Source organism: Schistocerca cancellata, chromosome 10 (assembly GCF_023864275.1).
Source record: "Schistocerca cancellata isolate TAMUIC-IGC-003103 chromosome 10, iqSchCanc2.1, whole genome shotgun sequence".
Taxonomy (NCBI): domain Eukaryota; kingdom Metazoa; phylum Arthropoda; class Insecta; order Orthoptera; family Acrididae; genus Schistocerca; species Schistocerca cancellata.
Window position 1 is genome coordinate 199,201,427 of NC_064635.1, and position 25,320 is coordinate 199,226,746.

At 44.2% G+C, this 25,320-nt stretch overlaps 1 protein-coding gene across 1 annotated transcript in view; it reads left to right on the top strand.

Annotated features, from left to right (window-relative positions):
- LOC126106741 (sensory neuron membrane protein 1-like) overlaps window positions 1-14,063 on the top strand; it is a 296,120-nt gene extending 282,057 nt beyond the window's left edge. Inside the window, exon 10 of the mRNA XM_049913116.1 lies at window positions 11,503-14,063. Coding sequence (XP_049769073.1) covers window positions 11,503-11,748 — 246 coding nt within the window. The 3' untranslated portion in view covers window positions 11,749-14,063. The remainder of the gene's footprint in view (window positions 1-11,502) is intronic.
- Window positions 14,064-25,320: the final 11,257 nt, after the last annotated feature.

The window sequence follows — 25,320 nt, forward strand, 5'->3', positions numbered from 1 at the left end:
CAGCTCAGGCTTCACCTCCATCCTAGCGTCAGTATCCATGGTGTCTAGCAGCATCCAGTACAGTTGTGGGCCAGAAACATTTGTGGGAGAGTTTGTCTCTGGGGAGGGTGCAACGGCCCTCCCAACCAAATCAGTGCGTGCATCCAGAACAGATGGGGTGTAACGTCATCCTAATAAGCGGGCTCATACTTGCAAGTTCTTTGTAAACTTCACTTTATTCTGAAATAAGTAAAATTACGTTACATACTCTCTCATCTCGTGAATCGTCATTTTGTTTCCTCGTCTTCTTCTGGGCGCTTCATTTGTTTCGTCAGACTGGGCAGTTTCTTGAACTCCAAGAGATACGCAAAGACAGGTGCGACGACCAAATGGAAAGTGGGTGGATGACACTGGAAAAAATGGAAGAGCAACGTAGGTGAAGGCAACTTACGAAACTTTTAGAGGAATATTTCATCCTGTATTGGGCTTTATAGGGTTCATGATGATAGCGTTGATGTGAATAAAACTTTATTTATGTGCAATCATTGCTTTAGGATGTTCCTTTTTCATTTTTTCCTAGTAGGAGATGAAGTTCTAAGGCCTCTAATTTCTTTGTCAGAAATGGAAGCACACTGAAATATGCAGTTTGGTTTAGAAAAGGCAGTCTTGGTGTATTCTGGTTTTCATTTGCTTGGTCGTGGAGAGTAAATGATTTATTTCCCTTGTCACGGATAGCGACCTGTAGTCAGGATAGGTGTATGGTGGGGCTGCCATCTTTAGTCGTCCTAGCAAACCTAGTGAGAGCAGAAAAACGGGTCCCGAAACCTAACACCGTCTGGGTCGGCAAAAACCAAGAGTTAGTCGAGAGAATCTCACAGGAATGAGTATAGGAGAGGCCTGAGACAGTAAGTGGAAGTAATGTCACACTTAGCTAAGCAGTCCCCTGGGGGGGGGGGGGGGGCGGGGGCAACTGACTAGCTCCAACCAGCATAGGTCACTTGATCACTGATAGAGATGACCCAATTTTTCCTCTCTGGACCTAAACCCATTAGACTTTTATTTGTGGGGACACCTGAAAGATCTTCTGTATGGAACCCCGGTACGAGACTCTTCTTGTCTGTATTGTGGAAACGCAAGAACTAAACAATACGCAATTCTCTGGAGATACATAAGCACACCAGGGTTGGTGTATGTATCCTTGCAAACAGATGGTATTTTTAACATTTCATTTAGGAAAGTGTTTCCTACGGTAACCAAGAGGGCCCGTTTAACATTTCACGTGAAAAAAAAACGTTTCTTGCTGTGCTGTCACGTTCTCTTTTTGTGTGGTTGATTGGTGTCATTATGAAGAGTAGTAGAAAATGAGCTCTGGCATGGAAATAAAGCGTTTCCGAAACCACATGCAAGTTTGGCCATATTCAAAAAGGAAGAGCACATTTCAGACAAATTTTGAAAGACAGAAAGACATTGTGTATGTCACTGGATGGATGAAGTTCAAAAAAATTTTATGTTCGCACAGAGACGTTACCATTCACTCAACATGAGGACCATGTGTTGCTCGAGAAACATTGTGTTGCTCGAGAAACATCGAAACAATAGTCCGTTTCATTCTCCACACGAATCAATAGGTCTCTGTTCACGGAATCGACAGCTTTGACAGTTGGATTTCTCAGAACTTGATGAGTAGCTGCCACAGATGGTATAAAGACTCTGCCTTTTATATATCCCCTCAGAAAAAAATCGCAAGGTGTGAGGCCAGGTAACCTGAGAGGCCAAAAACAATTAACAAAGTCCACACTTCCAATCCAACGTTGTGGGATGGTGTTGCTAAGGTTACTAAACACAGCCTTCCGAAATACCTTCACAAAAGAAGACGAAGCGGCTCGTAGTGAAACTGCTTGCTTATGGAATATCGTCTCAGTTATGTGACTGGATCTGTGATTTTCTATCAGAGAGGTCACAGTTCGTAGTAACTGACGAATCGAGAACAGCTACCAACATGAGTAACGTAGAAGTAAATATCCTCGAAGTAGTCAAGCAACTTAAATCACTTAATAAAAGCAAGTCTTCTGGTACAGGCTGTATAACAATTAGCTTCCTTTCGGAGTATGCTGATGCATTAGCTCCATACTAAACAATCATATTCAACGGTTATGTCGAAGAAAGATCCGTACCCAAAGACTGGAAAGTTGCACAGGTCACAGCAATACTCAAGAAGGGTAGTAGGAGTAATCCACTATATTACAGGCCCATATCGTTAACGTCGATATGCAGCAGGATTTTAGAATATATATTGTGTTCGAACATTATGAATTACCTCGAAGAAAACGGTCTGTTAACACACAGTCAACATGGATTTAGAAAACATCGTTCCTGTGAAACACAACTAGCTCTTTATTCACAAGAAGTGCTGAGTGCTATTGACAAGGGATTTCAGATCGATTCCTTACTTCTGGATTTCCCGAAGGCTTTTGACACTGTACCACACAAGCGGCTCGTAGTGGAATTGCATACTTATGGAATCTCGTCTCAGTTATGTGACTGAATTTGTGATTTCACAGAGAGGTCACAGTTCGTAGTAACTGACGGAAAGTCATCGAATAAAACAGAAGTGATTTCTGGCGTTCGCCAAGGTAGTGTTATAGGCTCTTTGCTGTTCCTTGTCTATATTAACGATTTGAGAGACAATCTCAGCAGCCGTCTTCGGTTGTTTACAGATGACGCTGTCGTTAATCGACTAATAAAGTCATCAAAGGACCAAAACAAACTGCAAAACGATTTAGAAAAGATATCTGAATGGTACGAAAAGTGGCATTTGACCCTAAATAACGAAAAGTGTGAAGTCATCTACATGAGTGGTAAAAGGAACAGGTTAAACTTCGGTTACACGATAAATCAGTCTAATCAAAAAGCCGTAAATTGAACTAAATACCTTTGTATTACAATTACGAACAACTTAAACTGGAAGGAACACACAGAAAATGTTGTGGGAAAGGCTAACCAAAGACTGCGTTTTATAGGCAGGGCACTTAGAAAATGTAACAGATCTACTAAGGAGACTGCCTACACTACGTTTGTCCGTCCTCTTTTAGAATACTGCTGCGCGGTGTGGGATCCTTACCACGTATGACTGACGGAGTACATCGAAGAAGATCAAGGAACGGCAGCACGTTTTGTATTGTCGCTAAATATGGGAGAGAGTGTCAGAGAAATAATACAGGATTTGGTTTGGGAATTATTAAAAGAAAGACGTTTTTCGTTGCGACGGAATCTTCACACGAAATTCAAATCACCAACTTTCTCCTCCGAATGCGAAAATAGTTTGTTGACGCCGAACTACATAGGGAGGAACGATCACCTAGATAAAATAAGGGAAATCAGAGCTCGTACTGGAAGATAGATATAGGTGTTCATTCTTTCCGCGAGCTATACGAGTTTGGAATAATAGAGAATTGTGAAGGAGGTTCGATGAACCCTCTGCCAGGCACTTATATGTGCTTTGCAGAGTATCCTTGTAGCTGTACCTGAATGTGAAAGTGAGGCATGACGGTGCATGCATGAAAATGAAATCTTTGGAATCGTCGTGAATATGAGGACAGAAGCAGTTTCGCAGGATGTCTAGGTATGACATTCCTGTCAAAATTCCCTCCGAAGAAAAGGAAGGCCGTAAACCAGTTTCTGTGAGTCTCTTTCTTGTTCGACGACGATGCCAGGATGTTGCGACCCTCTAATTTTTGCGTTATGGCGGTTTACTTTACCCGATCGATGAAACGTCGATTCGTCCGAAACGACGACTCGTTCGAGAAAAGTGTCCTTTGCCATATCCTGGAGAACGAAATGCAAACTTCATTCCTTCTGTTATGGTCGCCAGAACGCAATTGCACCAGTAGCTGCATCTTGTAAGACCTCACAGGCAGCCGTCGTTTCAGAACACGCCACACCGTCGTTTGAGGAAGTCGAAGTTCCTGTCCTGCCCGTTTTGTAGACTTCCGAGGGCTGCATGTGAACTCATATCGGATATGCTCGACATTTTCATCAGATGTAGGTAGCTCACAAGTGCTCTTCATTTTATACATACAACAAACTTCCAAGAATTTTTTATGCCAGTCGTTAATATGCTTGTGCAAAGTCGGCTTCTTTCTAAATCGACAGCGGAATGCACTTTGCACTTGAACAGTGGATTGACTTCGCGCAAATTCCGACACGCGAAATGATTTCTCTTGTGGTGTAGTCACAAAGTTACTACAGACAAACAGCAACGCAGCTGAGTCAAAATTTTGGACCTTCTTCCGTCCAGTGACATGCGCAGTACGTTTCTATCTTGTCCAGTTTGTCTGTAATAAACAGTCGAATCTATCTATCTATCTATCTATCTTCTCAGCGATCACAGGCGCTGTAGACCACGCGCTGCATCAACGATCTGCTTCCACCGCCTTCTATCTCCCGCAGCCTCTCTCCACCCTGCGGAAGTTCCTAATGCTGCGATGTCCTTCTCTACGTCATCTCTCCCCATTGTACGAGGTCGGGCCAATGGTCGTGTTGCCTTGAGAGTTCCTTCAAATGCTTTCTTGGTGATTCTGTTGTTTTCCATTCTGGCCACATGTCCAGCCCATTGCCGTCTCCTACTTTTTAATTTCTGGATGATAGTGGGTTGCTTCATTAACTGATAAATTTCATTCTTCTTTCGAATTCTCCATGCGCCATTCTCCAACACAGTTCCCCAGATTTTTCTCATTACTTTTCTTTCGAAAACATTCAGTTTTTCTCTTTCATTCTTTGTACGCATCCAGATTTCTGAACTGTATAGTACCAGGGGGCAGATAATAGTGTTGTATATCTTCATCTTTGTGGTGATTGACAAAGTTTTACTTTTGAGTGGGTTGCTTAGTGAGTACAGACATCTTGACCCTGAAGCTGTTCTTTCATTTGTATCCATTGTTATGATATTTTTACTGTTGAAACGTGATCAAAGGTATTTAAACTGGAGAACTTTTCTGAATTTAGAATGTTGGTCAGTTTCAATGTTTTCCCATATTTTTAAATCGCCCTGTTTTGCGATGTTTTATCGATACCTGTAAGTAGGAATTTTTAGGCTGTCCTGCTTAAAATACTTTTGTTAGTCATCCAAACGTAAATATTCCGTATTTCTGACGTGTCCTTCTGCAGACAGTAATTCAGAACGGCCTGTATGACCGAAATTGTACAGCGGCACGAACCGTAATAAATACAAGGGTTTTCAATAAGTAAAGCAACACTTTTTTTCTGGAAGTAGGTTGGTTTTATTCAAGATTCCAATACACCATATTCTTTTGCCTACAAAGCCCCGTTTTTCAGCATAATCTCTGTTCATAGCAGCGGCTTTATGCTAACTTCTCGCTGCTTCAGTGATTTCCCCATCATCCCCTTACTGCTTCCCAGGCAGTGCCCCCTTAATTGGGTCAAAGAGATAGAAGTCAGAAACCAAGAGATCCGGGTTGTGCGATGTATGAGGAACAGCAGCCCAGTGAAGTTTTTTAGGCTCCTTTCGGATGCACAGACTTGAGTGAGACCTTGTCACCGAGAAGAAGCAGCTCGTTTACATGTGGCATCGAACATGCCGAGTCTTTTCTTCAATTTCCTGAGGGCAACGCAGTACTCTTCAGAGTTGATCGTTACACCATGAAGGAGGACATCAGACAGAATAACCCGTCCATAGTCCCAGAAGACTGTCGCCAAGGTACTGCTTTCAAATTTTCCTTCGGATAACTGGTGCTGTGGTATGGGAACGAAGTTTTTCGCGACGGCACTTGTATATAAAACATTCTCATAGGTCTCATAGGTCTCATGGGAACATTATCCTTGTGGATCTTGTCAGTGCAATTGGTTCGCCTACTTATAAGCTGGCCAAATACCTAACAAAGTTGATGACTCCTATAGTCGGCCGGTGTGAACATCACATCAAAAACTCCCGGATGTTCATTGAGAAAATCAAAGAGATTAGAGTTGGTCCAAATGACATTTTAGTCAGCCTGGATGTGGTATCGCTGTTCACAAAAGTTCCTATGGATAACACTTTGAAAACATTGGCGGATCTTTTTCCTCCTGAAACTATAAAGTTGTTCCGGCACGTGATGACGACCACCTACTTCTTGTATGGTAATAAATTTTATGAAATGACAGACGGTATGGCGATGGGCTCTCCGTTGTCTCTATCACTAACTAACTTTTTTATGGAGAATTTTGAAGAACGTGCATTAAATTCGGCTCCCCTCCGTCCATCCTGATTTTATCGTTACGTTGACGATACATTTATGATCTGGCCACACGGCGCAGAAACTCCCGAACAATTCCTGGAACACATTAACAGCATACCTTCGAACATCCAGTTCACTGTCGAGATAGAGAAGGAAGGCAGACTGCCTTTCTTAGACGTTTTAGTACAACGACAGGCGAACGGGCGTCTTGGCCACTATGTATACCGTAAGCCGACGCATGCCGATTTATACCTGAATGCACAGAGTTTCCATCATCCTGCTCAGAAGAGAGACGTTTTGAACACGTTGGTATATAGAGCCAAAACTGTTTCTGACGAGGACCACTTAAGGTCCGAGATTAACCATCTGAAGAACGTTTTCCGAAAGAATGGCTATGGTGCACGCGATATAAAGGCAGCGTTCTCCAAAAGAAGGAAACGTGAAAATGCTGCAACCTCACAGGATGGAACACCGATTGCGGTTCTTCCTTTTTGTGGCGCGATTTCCAGCAAAATAGGAAGAATCCTGCGTAGACGTGGTATAAGACCGATTTTTCGTCCTCCTAAGAAAATTAAGGAGATGATGCGCCCTGTTAAGGACAATCTCGGCCTCAGGGTCCTTGGAGTTTATAATATACCCTGTGAGTGTGGAAGCAATTATATAGGTCAGACGATTCGTACCGTGTCCAACCGCTGTCCAGAACACCAACGCCATATTAAAAATAGAGAACTGGAGAAATCGGCAATTGCGGAGCACAGCCTCACGAACAAACATAAAACGTTGTTCGATGAAACTAAAATTCTTTCCCATGCCTCCACGTACTGGGATTCTGTTATTATGGAGGCTGTTGAAATAAGAATGAGCCAAAAGAACTTTAACCGCTATAGCGGATACCATCTGAGCTGTGCGTGGAAACTTGCGCTTGGTGCAGAGAAGCGGCAGAGACGTTCCTTCCAAGGTTTACGTTCAAACGGAAGCGGTGGCGCCACCGGCGCACACAGTGTCACCGTCTGAGACAGCAGCACGTAATCGCCGACCAATCATAAGCCGACCAATCAGAAGCCGTCTTCGGGCTATATAAAGGCTACCGCAGCAGCAGTGAAGACAGCTCCTGACGATGACGATGGAGGTAATCGTCGAAAGCTCGAGATTTTATCTAGAACTGACACGACAAGAATACCGAGAATGTTTTATATGGCGCTGTGGTGCACTTTTCATTTCACGTTCTGAGTGATTGTCCCATGTTCTATCGTCAGTGTGACGATTGTTCGACTAAAAATTACCGCCATCAGCATCGTAACGCGCAAGCAGTTCTGATAAGATGGTTCTTCGTTGCTCGTTATGGTTTTCTATTAGGCAGCGAGGAACCCAGTGGCTCCCACCTTTGAGTACCCCATCTGGAGGATGAGTGTGTCACGACTATCAACAGAGACCTCCAGTCGTGCAGCGAAGTGTTCGGTTGTGACCTGTCGATCACCTCGACTGAGAGTGTCCACACGTTCCACCATTGCAGGAGTAACAGCTGTTGCAACGGGCAGGCACAGGCATGCGCGACTTCGTTGTGATTACGACTGACGCCTCGCCAACGACTCACCTGCTTTTGTTCACTGCCAGGTCTCCGTAGACATCCTGCGAGCTCTTATGAATATCTGAGATTCTCTTGTTTTCAGCCAAAAGAAACTCAATGACAGCTCTCTATTTGGAACGCACCTCCAATACAGTCTTGAAAATTATGTATAGTGCTGCCACCTGTCGGAAATTTATGAAACTGCAGCGGTTCAGCCGAGAAATTTTTCATGGTGTCCCCCATAAACACTGCATATTTTCAACCAAAATTGGCCGAAAAAATGTGTTGCATTACTTATAGAACGCCCCTCGCACTTGTTAATTAAGCAAGAGTCGAGATGGAACTATCTGAAATGCCCCGCTAAACCCGCACGACAGGTCAGGTAGTTTAAGTTGTGGAAAGGGGCCAAAATAAGCGGCTGACAGTTACACTCGAACATACAAGATTTGCGACACTTTCTGGGAGATTAAAACTATGTGCCGTACCGAGACTCGAACTCGGGACCTTTGCCTTTCGCGGGCAAGTGCTCTGCCAACTGAGCAACCCAAGCACGACTCACGTCCCGTCCTCACAGCTTCACTTCTGCCAGTACCTCGTCTCCTACCTTCCAAACTTTACAGAAGCTCTCCTGCGAACCTCGCAGAACTAGCACTCCTGAAAGAAAGAATATTGCGAAGACATGGCTCTGCCGCAGCCTGGGGGTGTTTCCAGAATGAGATTATCACTCTGCAGCGGAGTGTGCGCGGATATGAAACTTTCTGGCAGATTAAAACTGTGTGCCGGACCGAGACTCGTACTCGGGACCTTTGCCTTTCGCGGGCAAGTGCTCTACCAACTGAGCTACCCAAGCACGACTCACGCCCCGTCCTCACAGCTTTACTTCCGCCAGTATCTCGTCTCCTACGTTCCAAACTTTACAGAAGCTCTCCTGTGAACCTTGCAGAACTAACACTCCTGAAAGAAAGGAAGGTAGGAGACGAGTTACTGGCGGAAGTAAAGCTGTGAGGACGGGGCGTGAGTCGTGCTTGGGTAGCTCAGTTGGCAGAGCACTTGCCCGCGAAAGGCAAAGGTCCCGATTTCGAGTCTCGGTCCGGCACACAGTTTTAATCTGCCAGAAAGTCTTATATAAGCGGACACTCCGCTGCAGAGTGATAATCTCATTCTGGATACAAGCTTTTATTTGATCAAGAGCCAAGAATTAAAAAGAAATACAGCTTTAGTTTTGGAACTTAATTACCGGCTCAATGCGCCGTACAATCTCATGCCTTAAGGGCAAGACCACTTTAGTTTAAAAACGGTTGAAAGCCAATAACTTAAAGCTCATCCAAAATCAGAAATTTAAAAGCCAAAGCCTTATCTTAAGACAGTTCCTTAATTAGGCTGAAGGCCCAAAGAATCTGACACTTCAAGAGCAAACAAATTCAAAATCGGCTGAAGGCACAACTCAATAACATTAATTTTAAAAATGCCAAAGGCTTTACGTAAAACAGTTCTTAAATTAGGCTGAAGGCCGAAACCATCTGACGCCTTAAGGGCAAAACAACCTTAATCTAAAAATCGGCTAGAAGCCATACAAGTACAGACAACGAGAACAAAAAAGAAAAGGCACTACATCCAAGGGCGCACAGAAGTTCCGAGGGTCGGCCTGGAATTCACACACTAACGCTAGCTTAGGTGAGACAGCCAGTCGGCCCAACCATTGTCGATATGGCGACAACCCAACCGACAGACAGTCAATGGACCAACCGACAAGATAACCTCAGCTTCACCCAACCAGCACACAACAGGAACAACATATAAGGTATTGGCGCCCACAACCAATTATACATTGAGCTGTCAAACTGCACACTGTGCTGGACAGCGACAACACGGTGAGGAAAATACACTGCCTGAATTTACGTTAACGGCCAGGGCAGGTAACCAGAATGTTAACGGTCACAAGGCAGAAGATTCCGCTGGTGCACTTCAACTCAAATACAGATAAACTCCACCGGAGGGTGACTAAAATTTGCCAACTTGAAAACACTCGTTCTTGCTCGCGGAAATATCCCAACAGCCGACAACGAACTCCAAACAACACAATGTGAACAGTGGTGACTTGCTGGTAGATTAAGTCAAAACTCAACTTTCATATGCAGGATCGGTGAGCCACGAACCTCGTAGCAATGGGAACAGCACCACACACCCCGACACCGCGTAGAGGCCGCCAGCGGGCCCGGCCAAACTATGTACCGCAGAGATTTCCTCGCTGCTCCACGCCAACCGACGAACTGCCCACACACAGCCCAGCCTGAAACTATAAGCGCCAGGCCAAAGATAGTCCACACTGCTGTCGCCACCCATGGAAAGAGAGGATAACAGCACAATAGCGATAACCGCGGGAGACTAAACACAGAATAGCAACCAAGGTTGAATCCAACGCATAGCATGATCAAGCCATGGCTCACTATCGTTTTTCTGAGGAAATGTTTTGCAGCAGCCATGGAATCATGACGCTGACGTTGTGAAAAGCGTGTAAAGCTGCAGCCACCCTTTCACCGTACGACTTTTCTTAAAAGTTAAAATCAAGTTGCGCCTCCTGTGGCAAGGTTAATATTTTAATTGTTAGTGTTTTGTACCATTTACATTCCTCCTACGGGGGGTGCATAGTTTGTGTGCTTGTGTAAATTGTTAAACTCTTAGTTTAAAGTTACCTGGTGTGTTGCAGATTTGCACCAGTGTAGTCTTTCAGAGGCTGTTGTGAGCGGTCCTAACTACGGCCGTGTCAAAAGGGAGCGGCAAGGTTCTCTGCCCGAAAGCTCATACAGTCAAAACTTGTTTCTTTCTGCCTCTGAATAAATTGTAACTTTGATACATAGAGGGTGCTTTCTGATTATAATTTTAAATCTGTTTCTTTTAAAAAATGCCTTTAGGCACTATTAAAGTGAATAAAATTACCATTTGTTAAAAGGAATTTTGTTATGATTTCATCAGTTACTTCCTGGCAACTACTTCCATGCTTTCATAGTATGATTAAATGTGTTAATGTTCTTGATGAATCGCTAGTAAATAAAATAAATTCTTAAGAATATTCTTTGAAAATAAATCACGGTTCACGTTTCATATGTAGATGACCAAGGCCCCGTTGAGAAATGTCACCATAACACTGTAGCATCAGATGTAACACGCTGGGCGCAGGGTGTCCACGATGTACCATTATGCCATCAGAGTTCCCTTAATCTCTGCGAGCTGCGACTGGAGGTCATACCCAACGCTCCTCACATCACGGCGCCAGGAGCAAAACCGCTGTGTCTCTTCAAAACATTGCAACAATAGGACTTCTCATCAACCTGCTGCCATACTCCCCAACAGTCGTCCAGTGGTCATCCACGGTAGTGCAGAAAAGCGATTCACGGTTGAACACCATGCGATGCCATTCATCAGCTTTCCATACTTACCAATCACAGACCCGTTCAAAACATAGTCTTTTCTGTTGCTGTGTTAATGAGAGTTTGATAAACGGCAGAAGTGTTAACTTTTTTATTTGTCTATCTTGTGAAATGGAAAAATTGAGGCTTCTGAAAGTGAACCTCCTACATAAATTTTTATTTGAATCTGGTGTATGTGGGTAACATAATCGTTTAAGACTTTTGGTCTCTATTATGTGAAAGAGATTTATTTCGTTTCCTGTATAACTACATGTTAGCAGTCCCCAGTGTTCATGAAGTGTTTCCTTTTCCGTAGGGCCTCGCACTGGAGGAGAAGTACGTATCGACACTGCGCATGTTGTTCCGCATGCAGGGCATCATGTCTGGCGTCAAGTGGACGCTGATGGCGGTTGGTATGGGGATGGCTGGCGCAGGAGGCTACATGCACTTCAAGCGGCGCAAGGAGCTGGTCGTGGGGCCTGCCGAGCCCAAGAAGGTCGTCGCTGGACACGACACTACGGGCCATCCCATCAGGCTGGAGAGCTCCCAATCCAGATACTAGTCCTGGACACTCCAGGCCATCCCACTGAACGTGACAGCTCCCACTACACAGACTTGGAAGGTCGCAGCTGGACTTACCGACTCCCCAGGCCTTCCCCTCTGATTCTATACCAGCGAGACAGCACCAGAAGTTGATGGACCTGGTGGCTCTTATGGGCAGCCTGATTCTACCATCTTCAGGATCCTGCTGTGGGGCTGTAGTTGTAGAAACTAATGTTCCTTTTCCTAGGCTGATGAATTCTGTGCACCACATTGGGCAATGCTCCAACACCTTCGGCCATCACCATGCACCACATAGCGAATCAGGCCACAACACTCAAGCTGTTTGCAACTTGCAGTAGCAAGGGTTATCGCTACGTGGCTCTGATTCAACGGCATAACTCCAACATATATCGCTTTGCTAGTAGTGGTTTATCAGCAGAAATTACTGCAGTTTTGTCTTGAGATTTATTAACTTCCACATAAACGACTGATACGGTCAACATCGTTAATCTATATATACAAGTGTCTGCATGTAAAGTATACTGTTGTTAACCGTAAGCAAGTCTGAAGCAGTTTATATCGCGATACGGGGTCTTTAACTTTCTTATCTACCGAGATATTGAAGCAACTGCTGGTCTTATAACGACGCTATGTACTTTCCTGTCCTCATACTTTCTGTGCCGTTTGGTACGTTGTAAACCTTGCAGTCGTCCTCAATACGTATCACAAAAAAAATTTAGTAATGTTGTTACTGCTGTAATTCATGATTGGTTCTTCTTGCGGCCGCCCACTGTAAGATGTTATTACCTGATCCTCAGCGAACACATCAGCGAACATTTATGATGCTACGGTTTGTGTATGTGAATGCTATTTCTTTGTATGCATTGCTGAAACACGTCAATGACGTAAGAACTTACCATATCGTTGTCACAGCCTAAGACTGTTTCCACCTTTAACCCTTGGTTTCTACAATGGTTGTGCCTTAGTTACTGAACGCGCTTTTAATTACAGTTGTTAAATATAAAGGCATGACATTTTGTCTAGAATTATTCATAACTTTTCTCGTCTGCGCACTGTTAAACGCTTTAGGGACATTTATAAACAGAAGAGCTTCACTTTGATATTCTCGATGTTTTTCCATTATTTGTCGAAGACAAAATATGTTATTTTTGTGTACGATACGCAGAGCCCAATTTTCTCTTACATCAGAATTGTTTCTGCTATTTTACATAATATCTGTTAAATTTTTCTTAAAGGCTGCGTTCAGCAGTGAAACGCATTTGGAACTTTCTATTTTTCCAATTTAGTTTTCTAAAAATAGCTACAATAAGGACTAGTCAATACTCCCGTGGTACTTTATTTTTGTTCAATCTCTCTTAAATAGGTGTAAAACAGTTTACAGTTCATGAAATGCATATTCAATTACTTCCATATTTGTTCTAAATTTTCTGCACCTTTTCGATTTTCAATGTGTTTCTCTGCCTACTGTAGCTCTTTTATGTGTATGAAATCTTTGTACTGGTTTCCAATCACTTTCTACCAACAGGTCTAAAGTATTCTCGTTGTCTTTTGTCTGTAATTTTGAATAGTAATCTAGCTGTTCGTCGGAGGCTAATATATTTTGCTCTTGTCATTGTCTGTATTATTCAAATGTTACATCATTTTCTGAGCAAAGGCTGGCATCCAACTCTAGTTATACACACATTCTAGGTTTCTTGATTTATTTATCTTAGCTTTATCTCCTCGTGCCACGTGAATTCCACCCTACCTTTCTTCTTTCCCTTGACACTATCTAATACCCCTCTTTGTTGTTTGTAGACAGATTTTATAACCGTTTGCAATAAGCTTGTATCTTGATGTCGAACAATTCGGTTCTTTCTTTATTTCAGAATCTCAACCTTCTTTGTTTCCTTTCCTACGCAGTCACCACTCAAGCGACCCAAAGGTTATTATTCCATAACTCTTTTTACGTGTACTTCTGTTCTTAAACAATTATTTAAGGGTGAAAACGATGCTAAAATTTTGCAAAACTGGCAGTATAAGTAGTCAAATACGATTCGCCTTACAAGCACGGAAGTACAGATTCTTCGATCGATTACAGGTGTAACAAGGAGAGACCAAAGATGTAACAAACCATCAGTAGCTCAACATGTAAACATTCAATGACAAAGTCATGACGTATCACCAAAAATTGGTATCTCAAGTAACACAGGTGAATAAATCATGTTACTGAAGATCATAGTTCAGCAGCGAACCTGGTCACTTCTGTAGAGTCGGTACCGTAATACAGGAAGAGCAACAATGAACGAAATGTACTTTTGCAACAAACCAGAAGGAGATCGTACATTGTTGTCTCTGTTATTGTTGTTGTTGTCGTTGTTGTTGTTGATAATGATGATGAATTGTCAACGACATTCGCAGAAAAGTGACGAAATTATCTCCTCATTTGACAATTTAATTTCGAAAAGTCTAATTTCTACTGAGCATTCATTAGTATGACAAAGTTTTTAACAGCATTCGAGGACCTTTAAAGGCACGGACATATTGATACGGAGTTTTTCATCGTTTATTGTCACAAAACGAAGTATGTGTATCCGTTCCATTATGCGACTGATTAATAACGAGGGTATAGTTGCGCTGTGAGAACAATTTTTATTTCTATGTTTGAAACATCTACCGCTTCTTTCCGCAGTAGGTTTTACTGCAGACTGTAACAACCTTCACATAATAGTATCCCTCTTTTCATTGTCTTTCGGATTCCCGTTGAAAAATACGTAACTCTGCTGTGGACAGGTCCAAGGTTGCTTCATTATCTCGGTAAATAGATAAAAAATACAACTATTAATAACATAGCAAAATACTTACCCTTTTCTTATCCATCATTTGTTGAAAATTTCGATTCTAAATATTAAACCAATTAACAAAACTTAAGGATAACTCCACTATATGTGTATTCTAAGTAAAGGACTGTAAATCTTGTGAGTGTAATGTAACAGACATCGATAACTTGATTACGTTAAAGACGAAAGAAACTATCCCACGCTGCAATCAATAATCGACCACATACGTACTTCACGATCTCAACTACGATGGAGCCATTTATCTATTTGCAGTCAATAATTATTTTGACCTTTATTCTTGTAGCAGTAGAACAGTAGGAAAGTAATTACCAGCTCTGGTGAGTCAGTGCAGTAAGCAAGATTCCGATAATACACACAGTTATTGATTTCACAATCTTCGATTTCTCATTTATCATTCGCAAGCTGCAAGTAGATGGATCTCGCTTCAAACTTGTTCGTATAAGATTTAAATGTAGTGAAACAAAGAGGTACCTGCCTATGTCATTTCTTGTAGTCGATCTAAAAGCTTTGAAAATTATCTTTGTGCTAAACGCAATGGTGCTTGAATATCGTAGATCCTTGTTTGGACTAGTTTTTGGTACATATTCTTAACTATTTTTCTATAGTAACCGTAGGGAAATAATTGGAAATATTTATTTTTCTTGTGCTCTCTTTCTCTACAGTTTTTTTTGAAATAGTATTATGTACATACGAATAGAAAACTGTTATTAAAATTTTATTGTAATAAAGATTTTAATTCGTCGTTTTCAACTGTTGTTTCATTACATTAGAAACGAGAAATGGCGTCATTTGACCTGATTCTTCATACCAGTCTACTAGTGAAGTTGAATATTGCATACAGACAACACAAGTAATAAAGACGTAGTGTGTTAAAACAGGAGGAAACCGTGGTTTGAGGAGGAATGCAAGAATTGGTAGAGGAAAGGAGAAAAGCGCGATTAGATTGGGATAGAATGGGAGACAGAAAACGAGAGGAGTTCTTGAACTTGAGAAGGGAAGTTGGCCGTAGGCTACGGGCAAAGAAGAGGGATTATTTGAACAATCAAATTACAAAAATCGAAACAAACAGGAAAACAAAAAACATTAGGGAACTTTACCTAGACATAAATGGGTATAGAAACGGCTTCAGAGCTAGGACAAATGCACTTAGAGGGGATGCTGGGGAAATACTGACAGACCCCAGTGCTATATTAAGTAAATGGAGGGCGCATTTTGAGCATCTATTAAATGTACACTAGGAAGCAGGAAATGAGCAGGCTTACGAAATACATACAGCAGAACCCCAGATACCCGAGCCAACGTTAAAGGAAGTAAGAGATGCAATCAACAAATTGAAAAACCATAAAGCACCAGGATCAGATTGCATAACTGCAGAATTATCTAAAAATGGGGGACAGAAATTGGTGGAAGTAGTTCACAAAGTGATAACTAAAGTATGAAACCTGAGATGATACCTGAAGAGTGGCAGGAGTCGATTCTGATCCCAATTTTTAAGAAGGGCGACAACATGGATTGTGGTAATTATAGAGGAATATCGCTATTACCAGCATGTTCCAAAATTTTCTCGAATATTCTGCTAAGCAGGCTTACACCATATGCAGATTTAATTGTGGTAGATTACCAAGCCGGCTTTCGGAGGAACAGATCAACTATAGACCAAATATTCACCCTGCGTCAAATTTTGGAAAAGAAATGGGAATACAATAAACCATAATCTTTTCATAGATTTTACAAAAGCATATGATTCAGTATTGCAATCAAAATTGTACAGAATTCTTTTGGGACTTGGAATACCAAAGAAGTATGTTAGACTTATAGAAGAGAGTTGGAACAACACAAAAGGTAGAGTACGCGTGGGGAAATTGGAGTCAGAAGAATTTGTAATAAAGAACGGACTTAAGCAGGGAGATGCCCTGTCTCCGCTACTTTTCAATTTAGTCCTAGAATATATTGTACGAATGGCAGCAGATAATATTTCCATGTAACTCCACACCCTCTGAATTAAGATATTAGGGTATGCAGATGATCTAAACATCATTAGCGAGAGGAAAGAATCTGTAACAGCAAATGCTAATGCGTTAATCAAGGCTAGTGAAGATGTAGGTCTAAGGATAAGTGAAGACGAAACTAAATACCTGGTTCCTACTAGAATGCCAACAGCAGTAGATCAGGAAATGTTAAGAGTTGGAGACATGCAGTTTGAAAAAGAGAACACATTTAAGTATCTAGGCGTGGACATCACTTTGAGAAATGAGATTGAATCCGAACTGAAGAAGAGATTACGGGCGGGAAATGCGTGCTACTTCTCGCTGAATAGATTACTTTCATCACGGGTATTGTCTAGGAATTTAAAGATTAGAATATACAAAACTATTATTCTACCAGTTATGCTGTTTGGGTGTGAGACTTGGTCTCTCGCTGTGCAAAATGAAAAGCTGTTTCGAGTATTTGAAAACAAAATTTTGAGGAAAATTTTCGGAGCAAAAAGGGATGACATTAGCGGAGAGTGGCGAAAACTGCATAACGAAGAGCTTCACGAACTCTATTCGAGCCCTGACATAATCAGTACTATTAAATCACGTAGGCTGCGATAGGCGGGTCACGTAGCTCGAATGGATGAGGGCAGGGCAGCGCGCAGAGTACTGGTAGGGCACCTAGAGGGAAAACGTCCCGTGGGGAGACCGAGTCGTAGATGGGACGACAATGTGAAGGATGATTTGAGGAGCCTAGGTATTGAAGGTGAATGGAAGGAAATAGCCCAAGACAGGGACAGGTGGTGAAAATACGTTGCTGCGGTAATGGACTCTCGAGTCCGGCACGACCAGTGAGTAAGTAAGTAGTGTGTTAAAAAAAGTGACGTGAATTTTATACTTTGCGTGTTGTATTAGTTCGATTCCAGTGATTGTTTCGTTACTGCGTTGGTAAACATCTCTGAATATTATCCGTGCAGTTTTATCCATGTAAGATACACTCCTGGAAATTGAAATAAGAACACCGTGAATTCATTGTCCCAGGAAGGGGAAACTTCATTGACACATTCCTGGGGTCAGATACATCACATGATCACACTGACAGAACCACAGGCACATAGACACAGGCAACAGAGCATGCACAATGTCGGCACTAGTACAGTGTATATCCACCTTTCGCAGCAATGCAGGCTGCTATTCTCCCATGGAGACGATCGTAGAGATGCTGGATGTAGTCCTGTGGAACGGCTTGCCATGTCATTTCCACCTGGCGCCTCAGTTGGACCAGCGTTCGTGCTGGACGTGCAGACCGCGTGAGACGACGCTTCATCCAGTCCCAAGCATGCTCAATGGGGGACAGATCCGGAGATCTTGCTGGCCAGGGTAGTTGACTTACACCTTCTAGAGCACGTTGGGTGGCACTGGATACATGCGGACGTGCATTGTCCTGTTGGAACAGAAAGTTCCCTTGCCAGTCTAGGAATGGTAGAACGATGGGTTCGATGACGGTTTGGATGTACCGTGCACTATTCAGTGTCCCCTCGACGATCACCAGTGGTGTACGGCCAGTGTAGGAGATCGCTCCCCACACCATGATGCCGGGTGTTGGCCCTGTGTGCCTCGGTCGTATGCAGTCCTGATTGTGGTGCTCACCTGCACGGCGCCAAACACGCATACGACCATCATTGGCACCAAGGCAGAAGCGACTCTCATCGCTGAAGACGACACGTCTCCATTCGTCCCTCCATTCACGCCTGTCGCGACACCACTGGAGGCGGGCTGCACGATGTTGGGGCGTGAGCGGAAGACGGCCTAACGGTGTGCGGGACCGTAGCCCAGCTTCATGGAGACGGTTGCGAATGGTCCTCGCCGATACCCCAGGAGCAACAGTGTCTCTAATTTGCTGGGAAGTGGCGGTGCGGTCCCCTACGGCACTGCGTGGGATCCTACGGTCTTGGCGTGCATCCGTGCGTCGCTGCGGTCCGGTCCCAGGTCGACGGGCACATGCACCTTCCGCCGACCACTGGCGGCAACATCGATGTACTGTGGAGACCTCACGCCCCACGTGTTGAGCAATTCGGCGGTACGTCCACCCGGCCTCCCTCGCTCAAAGTCCGTCAACTGCACATACGGTTCACGTACACGCTGTCGCGGCATGCTACCAGTGTTAAAGACTGCGATGGAGCTCCGTATGCCACGGCAAACTGGCTGACACTGACGGCGGCGGTGCACAAATGCTGCGCAGCTAGCGCCATTCGATGGCCAACACCGCGGTTCCTGGTGTGTCCGCTGTGCCGTGCGTGTGATCATTGCTTGTACAGCCCTCTCGCAGTGTCCGGAGCAAGTATGGTGGGTCTGACACACCGGTGTCAATGTGTTCTTTTTTCCATTTCCAGGAGTGTATTTAGCTGTTACCAGTTGTCAAGAAGGTTACACACACGGATGAGCCGGAACATTTTGGCCATCAACCTGCTACCGATACAAACCCGTCCAGGAGACAAAAGCGTCACCTGGCGAGGAATGGCTGCTAGTCAGACACGCGCGCGGTAAATGTAGTACCAGCGAGCGTAATGGGAAAGACGCGCCATCTACTCGTATCTGAGTTTTCATGTTTGAGTGAGGGCAGATTGTAATGGCCCAGTGTTTCAGAAACAGCTCGATTTGTCAGGTGTTCGAGCAGCACTGTGGTCTTTAACATGTAAAACCACGTCCACACGTCATTGGATTGGGCCCCTCCCTCCTTCTGAGCGGATTTCCCCTCCTACTCCCCCTCCATCTCTTGTGCCTTCTTTCAGTGTCTCTGCGCTCCCTCCTGCCCTGTCTTCCCTTTTCCTCTCCCGCCCCACGTGTCTCCTGCCTCTTCGTGAACCCGCGGTTGCCCCTCCTCTCTTCATCCCGCCGCTTTCCCAGCTGCCCCATGCTCTCCCCTCCTTTTCCATCCTCTCTGACCTTTCCCTCGGCAGGTCCCACCTTGTAGTTTTATTCTTCGTCGTGTGTGCTCCAAGTGGGTTTTAAGTGTGTTGTTTCGGAGTTTTTTTTAATACTGTGGCCAACTTTTAACCTGTGCATGAGCATCCAGTGTCTTCTCTGTGTTTTAAGAATCGCCAACTGTGTTTTTCAACTTTCTGGTGACTTTTTTAACTGTCCCCCATGAACGTCTACATGTCCTTGTCTTTTTACCTCCATTTTCTCCCCTTACTCTGTTTTATGTTCCCCTTTTTTATCTCCTTATGTATGTATTATTTTATTCTTGTCTTAGTTGTCATGTCACTCGGCTGAAGAGCGGCGGATTGTGCTGCTGACAGCCCTCCCCTGCCCGTATGGGGCAGGGGAATGAAATCACAATTTAAAAAAAATCATGGGATTGGGCGGCCACCCCTCATTACAGATGTCCGGCGTCGAACGCTGGACACACTGGTAAAACAGGGCAGGCGGTGAACTGTGCCGGAACTAACATCGGACTTTAATGCTGGGCAGATTATAGGCGTGTGTGAACACACAGTGCACCAAACGTCACGATGGGCCTCCGCAGCCAACGACCCATGTTAACACTACGTGACTATCGGCTCTGGACGTTGGTGCAGTGGCAGAGCGTATCATGGTCTGATGAATCCCGATACCTTCCTCCATCATCCAGATGGGAGGGCGTGAATCCGTCCGCTTCCAGGAGAACGGTTCCTCGAAACCTGTACTGTGAGATGGAGACAAGCTCGTTGTGGTCCCATTATGATCTGGGGATCATTCACGAGGGCATCCATGCTTCCAGTTCTAACAATACCACCACTTGCAAAGTAGGTTAGAAATCAGATTAATAATGTTGCTCACGCAGCATTATGTTCGCTTTATCGGGCAACAACAAAGTTATTGACTGTGGATGGTATCGTCAGAATGGAAATAATGAAGTCACTGTAAAAGTCATTACTTCTGGCACTTATTTTGAATGGATTCCCACGTGGATTTCGTCGAAGTTGTTATGGCTCATCTTGTTGATTCTAGGGTGATTCCACTTTGACTGCTAGAAGGTCCATATCTGTACTTTGGCAATTTTGAATACCTAACAAATGCGTTTTTCAGGAAATTCTTAATGATCAAACAATCCCAGACCAGAAAAATGATATGGTAGAAATAATTTTTGACTTGGTGTTCACGATCCACATTTTTATTAAACTTCTTGTAAATTCACATATACTTCTTCTTAATTGTCACATCATCAAGAAAACAATTTTGTATCAATCTTCATATATTTAATTTCCATTTTAACAAAACACAAGACTTGATTGTTCTTTTACAAAGCGAAATAACAACTTAACTTCTGCAAAGTGTAACAAACACTGCTCTGTGCGCATTCGCGCCGAAACGGTTACAAGTAAGTCAAAGATTATGACAGTCTCACTGAAATGAGTACACACAAGAACCATATCACTGTAATATATCGATACATCGGAGTAACTATACGTTAATAAAATCAAATGTCAATATTGTGACAAAATTACGTCTGTTACTTCGCAGAAAAACTGGTATCGAGAACTGGGGTTGGAGTGCCGTAATGGTCACGTAAATGAAGAGCCATTACACAGTGCACCTTGTGCGACACCATGAGGGCCAAGAAGTATCGTACACTGGTAACAGACCACGTACACCCTTTCATAACGATCATGTTTCCAGAAGGCAGTGGTATTTTTCAGCAAGATAACACTCCATGACACAAGGTCAGGAGTGTCATGGAGTGGCCCGAAGAACACAGTGGTGAGCTCCAGTTGATGTGCTGGCCTTCCCAACTCTCCAAATCTGTACCCGATAGAACACATCTCGGATGTGACTGACTGTGGCGTCAGAGCTCATCGCCTCCCTCCCAGGAATGTACGGGAATTGGGTGACTTGTATGAGCAGGTGTGGTGCCAACTCATTCCAGCGTCCTACCAAGACGTCATTGCTTCCAAGCCACGACGCGTCGCCGTTGTTATCCGTGCCAAAGGTGAGCATGGAGGCTGTCAGGTAGGTAGTCATAGTGTTCTAGCTAATTAAGGTGACCATATTTTCTAGACTCAAATTCGGGACATTCCTAGGCCCAATTCCGGGACACATTAAAAATTTTGCAAAATAGGCTATATTTATTTATTTATTTATTATATGGGAAGAAGGTTTCAATTAAATGTAATAAATACAAAATATCAATAAAATTGGTTACAAAGAAAAGCACATTTACAGTTTATTAATACCTTCTAAGATGAATGAGTGTGATCAGGGCAACTACACTCCTGGAAATGGAAAAAAGAACACATTGACACCGGTGTGTCAGACCCACCATACTTGCTCCGGACACTGCGAGAGGGCTGTACAAGCAATGATCACACGCACGGCACAGCGGACACACCAGGAACCGCGGTGTTGGCCGTCGAATGGCGCTAGCTGCGCAGCATTTGTGCACCGCCGCCGTCAGTGTCAGCCAGTTTGCCGTGGCATACGGAGCTCCATCGCAGTCTTTAACACTGGTAGCATGCCGCGACAGCGTGGACGTGAACCGTATGTGCAGTTGACGGACTTTGAGCGAGGGCGTATAGTGGGCATGCGGGAGGCCGGGTGGACGTACCGCCGAATTGCTCAACACGTGGGGCGTGAGGTCTCCACAGTACATCGATGTTGTCGCCAGTGGTCGGCGGAAGGTGCACGTGCCCGTCGACCTGGGACCGGACCGCAGCGACGCACGGTTGCACGCCAAGACCGTAGGATCCTACGCAGTGCCGTAGGGGACCGCACCGCCACTTCCCAGCAAATTAGGGACACTGTTGCTCCTGGGGTATCGGCGAGGACCATTCGCAACCGTCTCCATGAAGCTGGGCTACGGTCCCGTACACCGTTAGGCCGTCTTCCGCTCACGCCCCAACATCGTGCAGCCCGCCTCCAGTGGTGTCGCGACAGGCTTGAATGGAGGGACGAATGGAGACGTGTCGTCTTCAGCGATGAGAGTCGCTTCTGCCTTGGTGCCAATGATGGTCGTATGCGTGTTTGGCGCCGTGCAGGTGAGCGCCACAATCAGGACTGCATACGACCGAGGCACACAGGGCCAACACCCGGCATCATGGTGTGGCGAGCGATCTCCTACACTGGCCGTACACCACTGGTGATCGTCGAGGGGACACTGAATAGTGCACGGTACATCCAAACCGTCATCGAACCCATCGTTCTACCATTCCTAGACCGGCAAGGGAACTTGCTGTTCCAACAGGACAATGCACGTCCGCATGTATCCCGTGCCACCCAACGTGCTCTAGAAGGTGTAAGTCAACTACCCTGGCCAGCAAGATCTCCGGATCTGTCCCCCATTGAGCATGTTTGGGACTGGATGAAGCTCACGCGGTCTGCACATCCAGCACGAACGCTGGTCCAACTGAGGCGCCAGGTGGAAATGGCATGGCAAGCCGTTCCACAGGACTACATCCAGCATCTCTACGATCGTCTCCATGGGAGAATAGCAGCCTGCATTACTGCGAAAGGTGGATATACACTGTACTAGTGCCGACATTGTGCATGCTCTGTTGCCTGTGTCTATGTGCCTGTGGTTCTGTCAGTGTGATCATGTGATGTATCTGACCCCAGGAATGTGTCAATAAAGTTTCCCCTTCCTGGGACAATGAATTCACGGTGTTCTTACTTCAATTTCCAGGAGTGTATATTTATCAGTGTTGTGAATTTTCTTTATCAAGTCTGTATTTTTCAACAACATATGAAAACACTCGACACTAGTTTCATCACAATTTATTCTACTTACTAACATTGCTTTCATGGTTTCTACAGCCAACTGTGTTTTGTCACTTGTCCATATATTGTTCATGTAGTCAAATGGTAGTATTCTAGAGACCAGAATACACTGCGTTGGTGACGCCAAAGTCAACGAGAACGTATATTACTGTTCGTCTGTTCGAGTTACTTTGTATTTCGTCTGCATGTTTGTCATAAAACCTCCTCTGCCTCTCCCATGGCTATCAGAAAATATGCAGATTTCTTCCTTCTTCTGTTCGAGTTACGGTTAGAACCGTTTCGACCGCGCGAATGCGTTCGAGTGCGACTTTTTCACAGTTGCCGTGGTCTCTGACTGCCCATTAGCTGTCCGAGCTGCGGTCAACACGTGTTTGCACAGTAGAAACAGTTTGATAACGGTTTCGACAATTTGTCGTACCCCATTGTCAAACAATTTCCCACCATAACTAAAACTAATAATAAAATATACCGGTATAGGTGAAATGAGTGTCTAATTCGGGACAAATTGAGTCATGATTGTCAATTTCGGGACAAACAGGTGTCCCGAATTACCTTTGAAAAAAATTCGGGACAGACACACAAAAATCGGCAATCTCCCGAAAAAAAAAAACCGGGACGGATGGTCACCTTAAACTAATAGGTGTATGTTTTTGTAGTATCCGTGATTATTTACTCTGTATCAAATTGGATAACCGAGTTTGTGTTAAGTTTTGGTAGAAGAAGATAATGAAGTGCAGCATGTTTTTAGAGTCTGCAGACTGCTACTGAATAAAACCAAATGTACGACGCTGCCATAGAACAACACTTGCCGGCCCGCTAGACATTAAGACTAGCGTGTTCGTTGTTGCTTTAGTCAGAAAGCAATTAAAGCAAATACTTATTTTTATGAAACCACCGCGAAGCCCCTACTGTAAGGCAGCGACGTCCCTGGGAGGCGCCGCCCACAGTTTCGAAACCCTTCATCTACATCTACATCTACATCTACATCTACACGATTACTCTGCAATTCACATTAAAGTGCTTGGTAGAGGATTCATCGAACCACAATCATACTATCTCCCTACCTTTCCACTCCCGAACAGCGGGCGGGAAAAACGAACACCAAACCCTTTCTAAAAAATGGGTTCAAATGGCTCTGAGCACTATGGGACTTAACAGCTATGGTCATCAGTCCCCTAGAACTTAGAACTACGTAAACCTAACTAACCTAAGGACAGCACACAACACCCAGCCATCACGAGGCAGAGAAAATCTCTGACCCCGCCGGGAATCGAACCCGGGAACCCGGGCGTGGGAAGCGAGAACGCACGACCACGAGATGCGGGCCCTAACCCTTTCGCTTCGAGCTCTGATTTCTCTTATTTTATTTTGGTGATCATTCCTACCTATGTAGGTTGGGCTCAACAAAATATTTTCGCATTCGGAAGAGAAAGTTGGTGACTTAAATTTCGTAAATAGATCTCGCCGCGACGAAAAACGTCTTTGCTTTAATGACTTCCATCCCAACCCGCGTATCATATCTGCCACACTCTCTCCCTTATTACGTGATAATACAAAGCGAGCTGCCCTTTTTTGCACCCTTTCGATGCCCTCCGTCAATCCCACCTGGTAAGGATCCCACACCGCGCAGCAATATTCTAACAGAGGACGACCGAGTGTAGTGTAAGCTGTCTCTTTAGTGGACTTGTTGCATCTTCTAAGTGTCCTGCCAATGAAACGCAACCTTTGGCTCGCCTTCCTCACAATGTTATCTATGTGGTCTTTCCAACTGAAGTTGTTCGTAATTTTAACACCCAGGTACTAGTTGAATTGACAGCCTTGGGAATTGTACTGTTTATCGAGTAATCGAATTCCAATGGATTTCTTTTGGAACTCGTGTGGATCACCTCACACTTTTCGTTATTTAGCGTCAACTGCCACCTGCCACACCATACAGCAATCTTTTCTAAATCGCTTTGCAACTGATACTGGTCTTCAGATGACCTTACTAGACGGTAAATT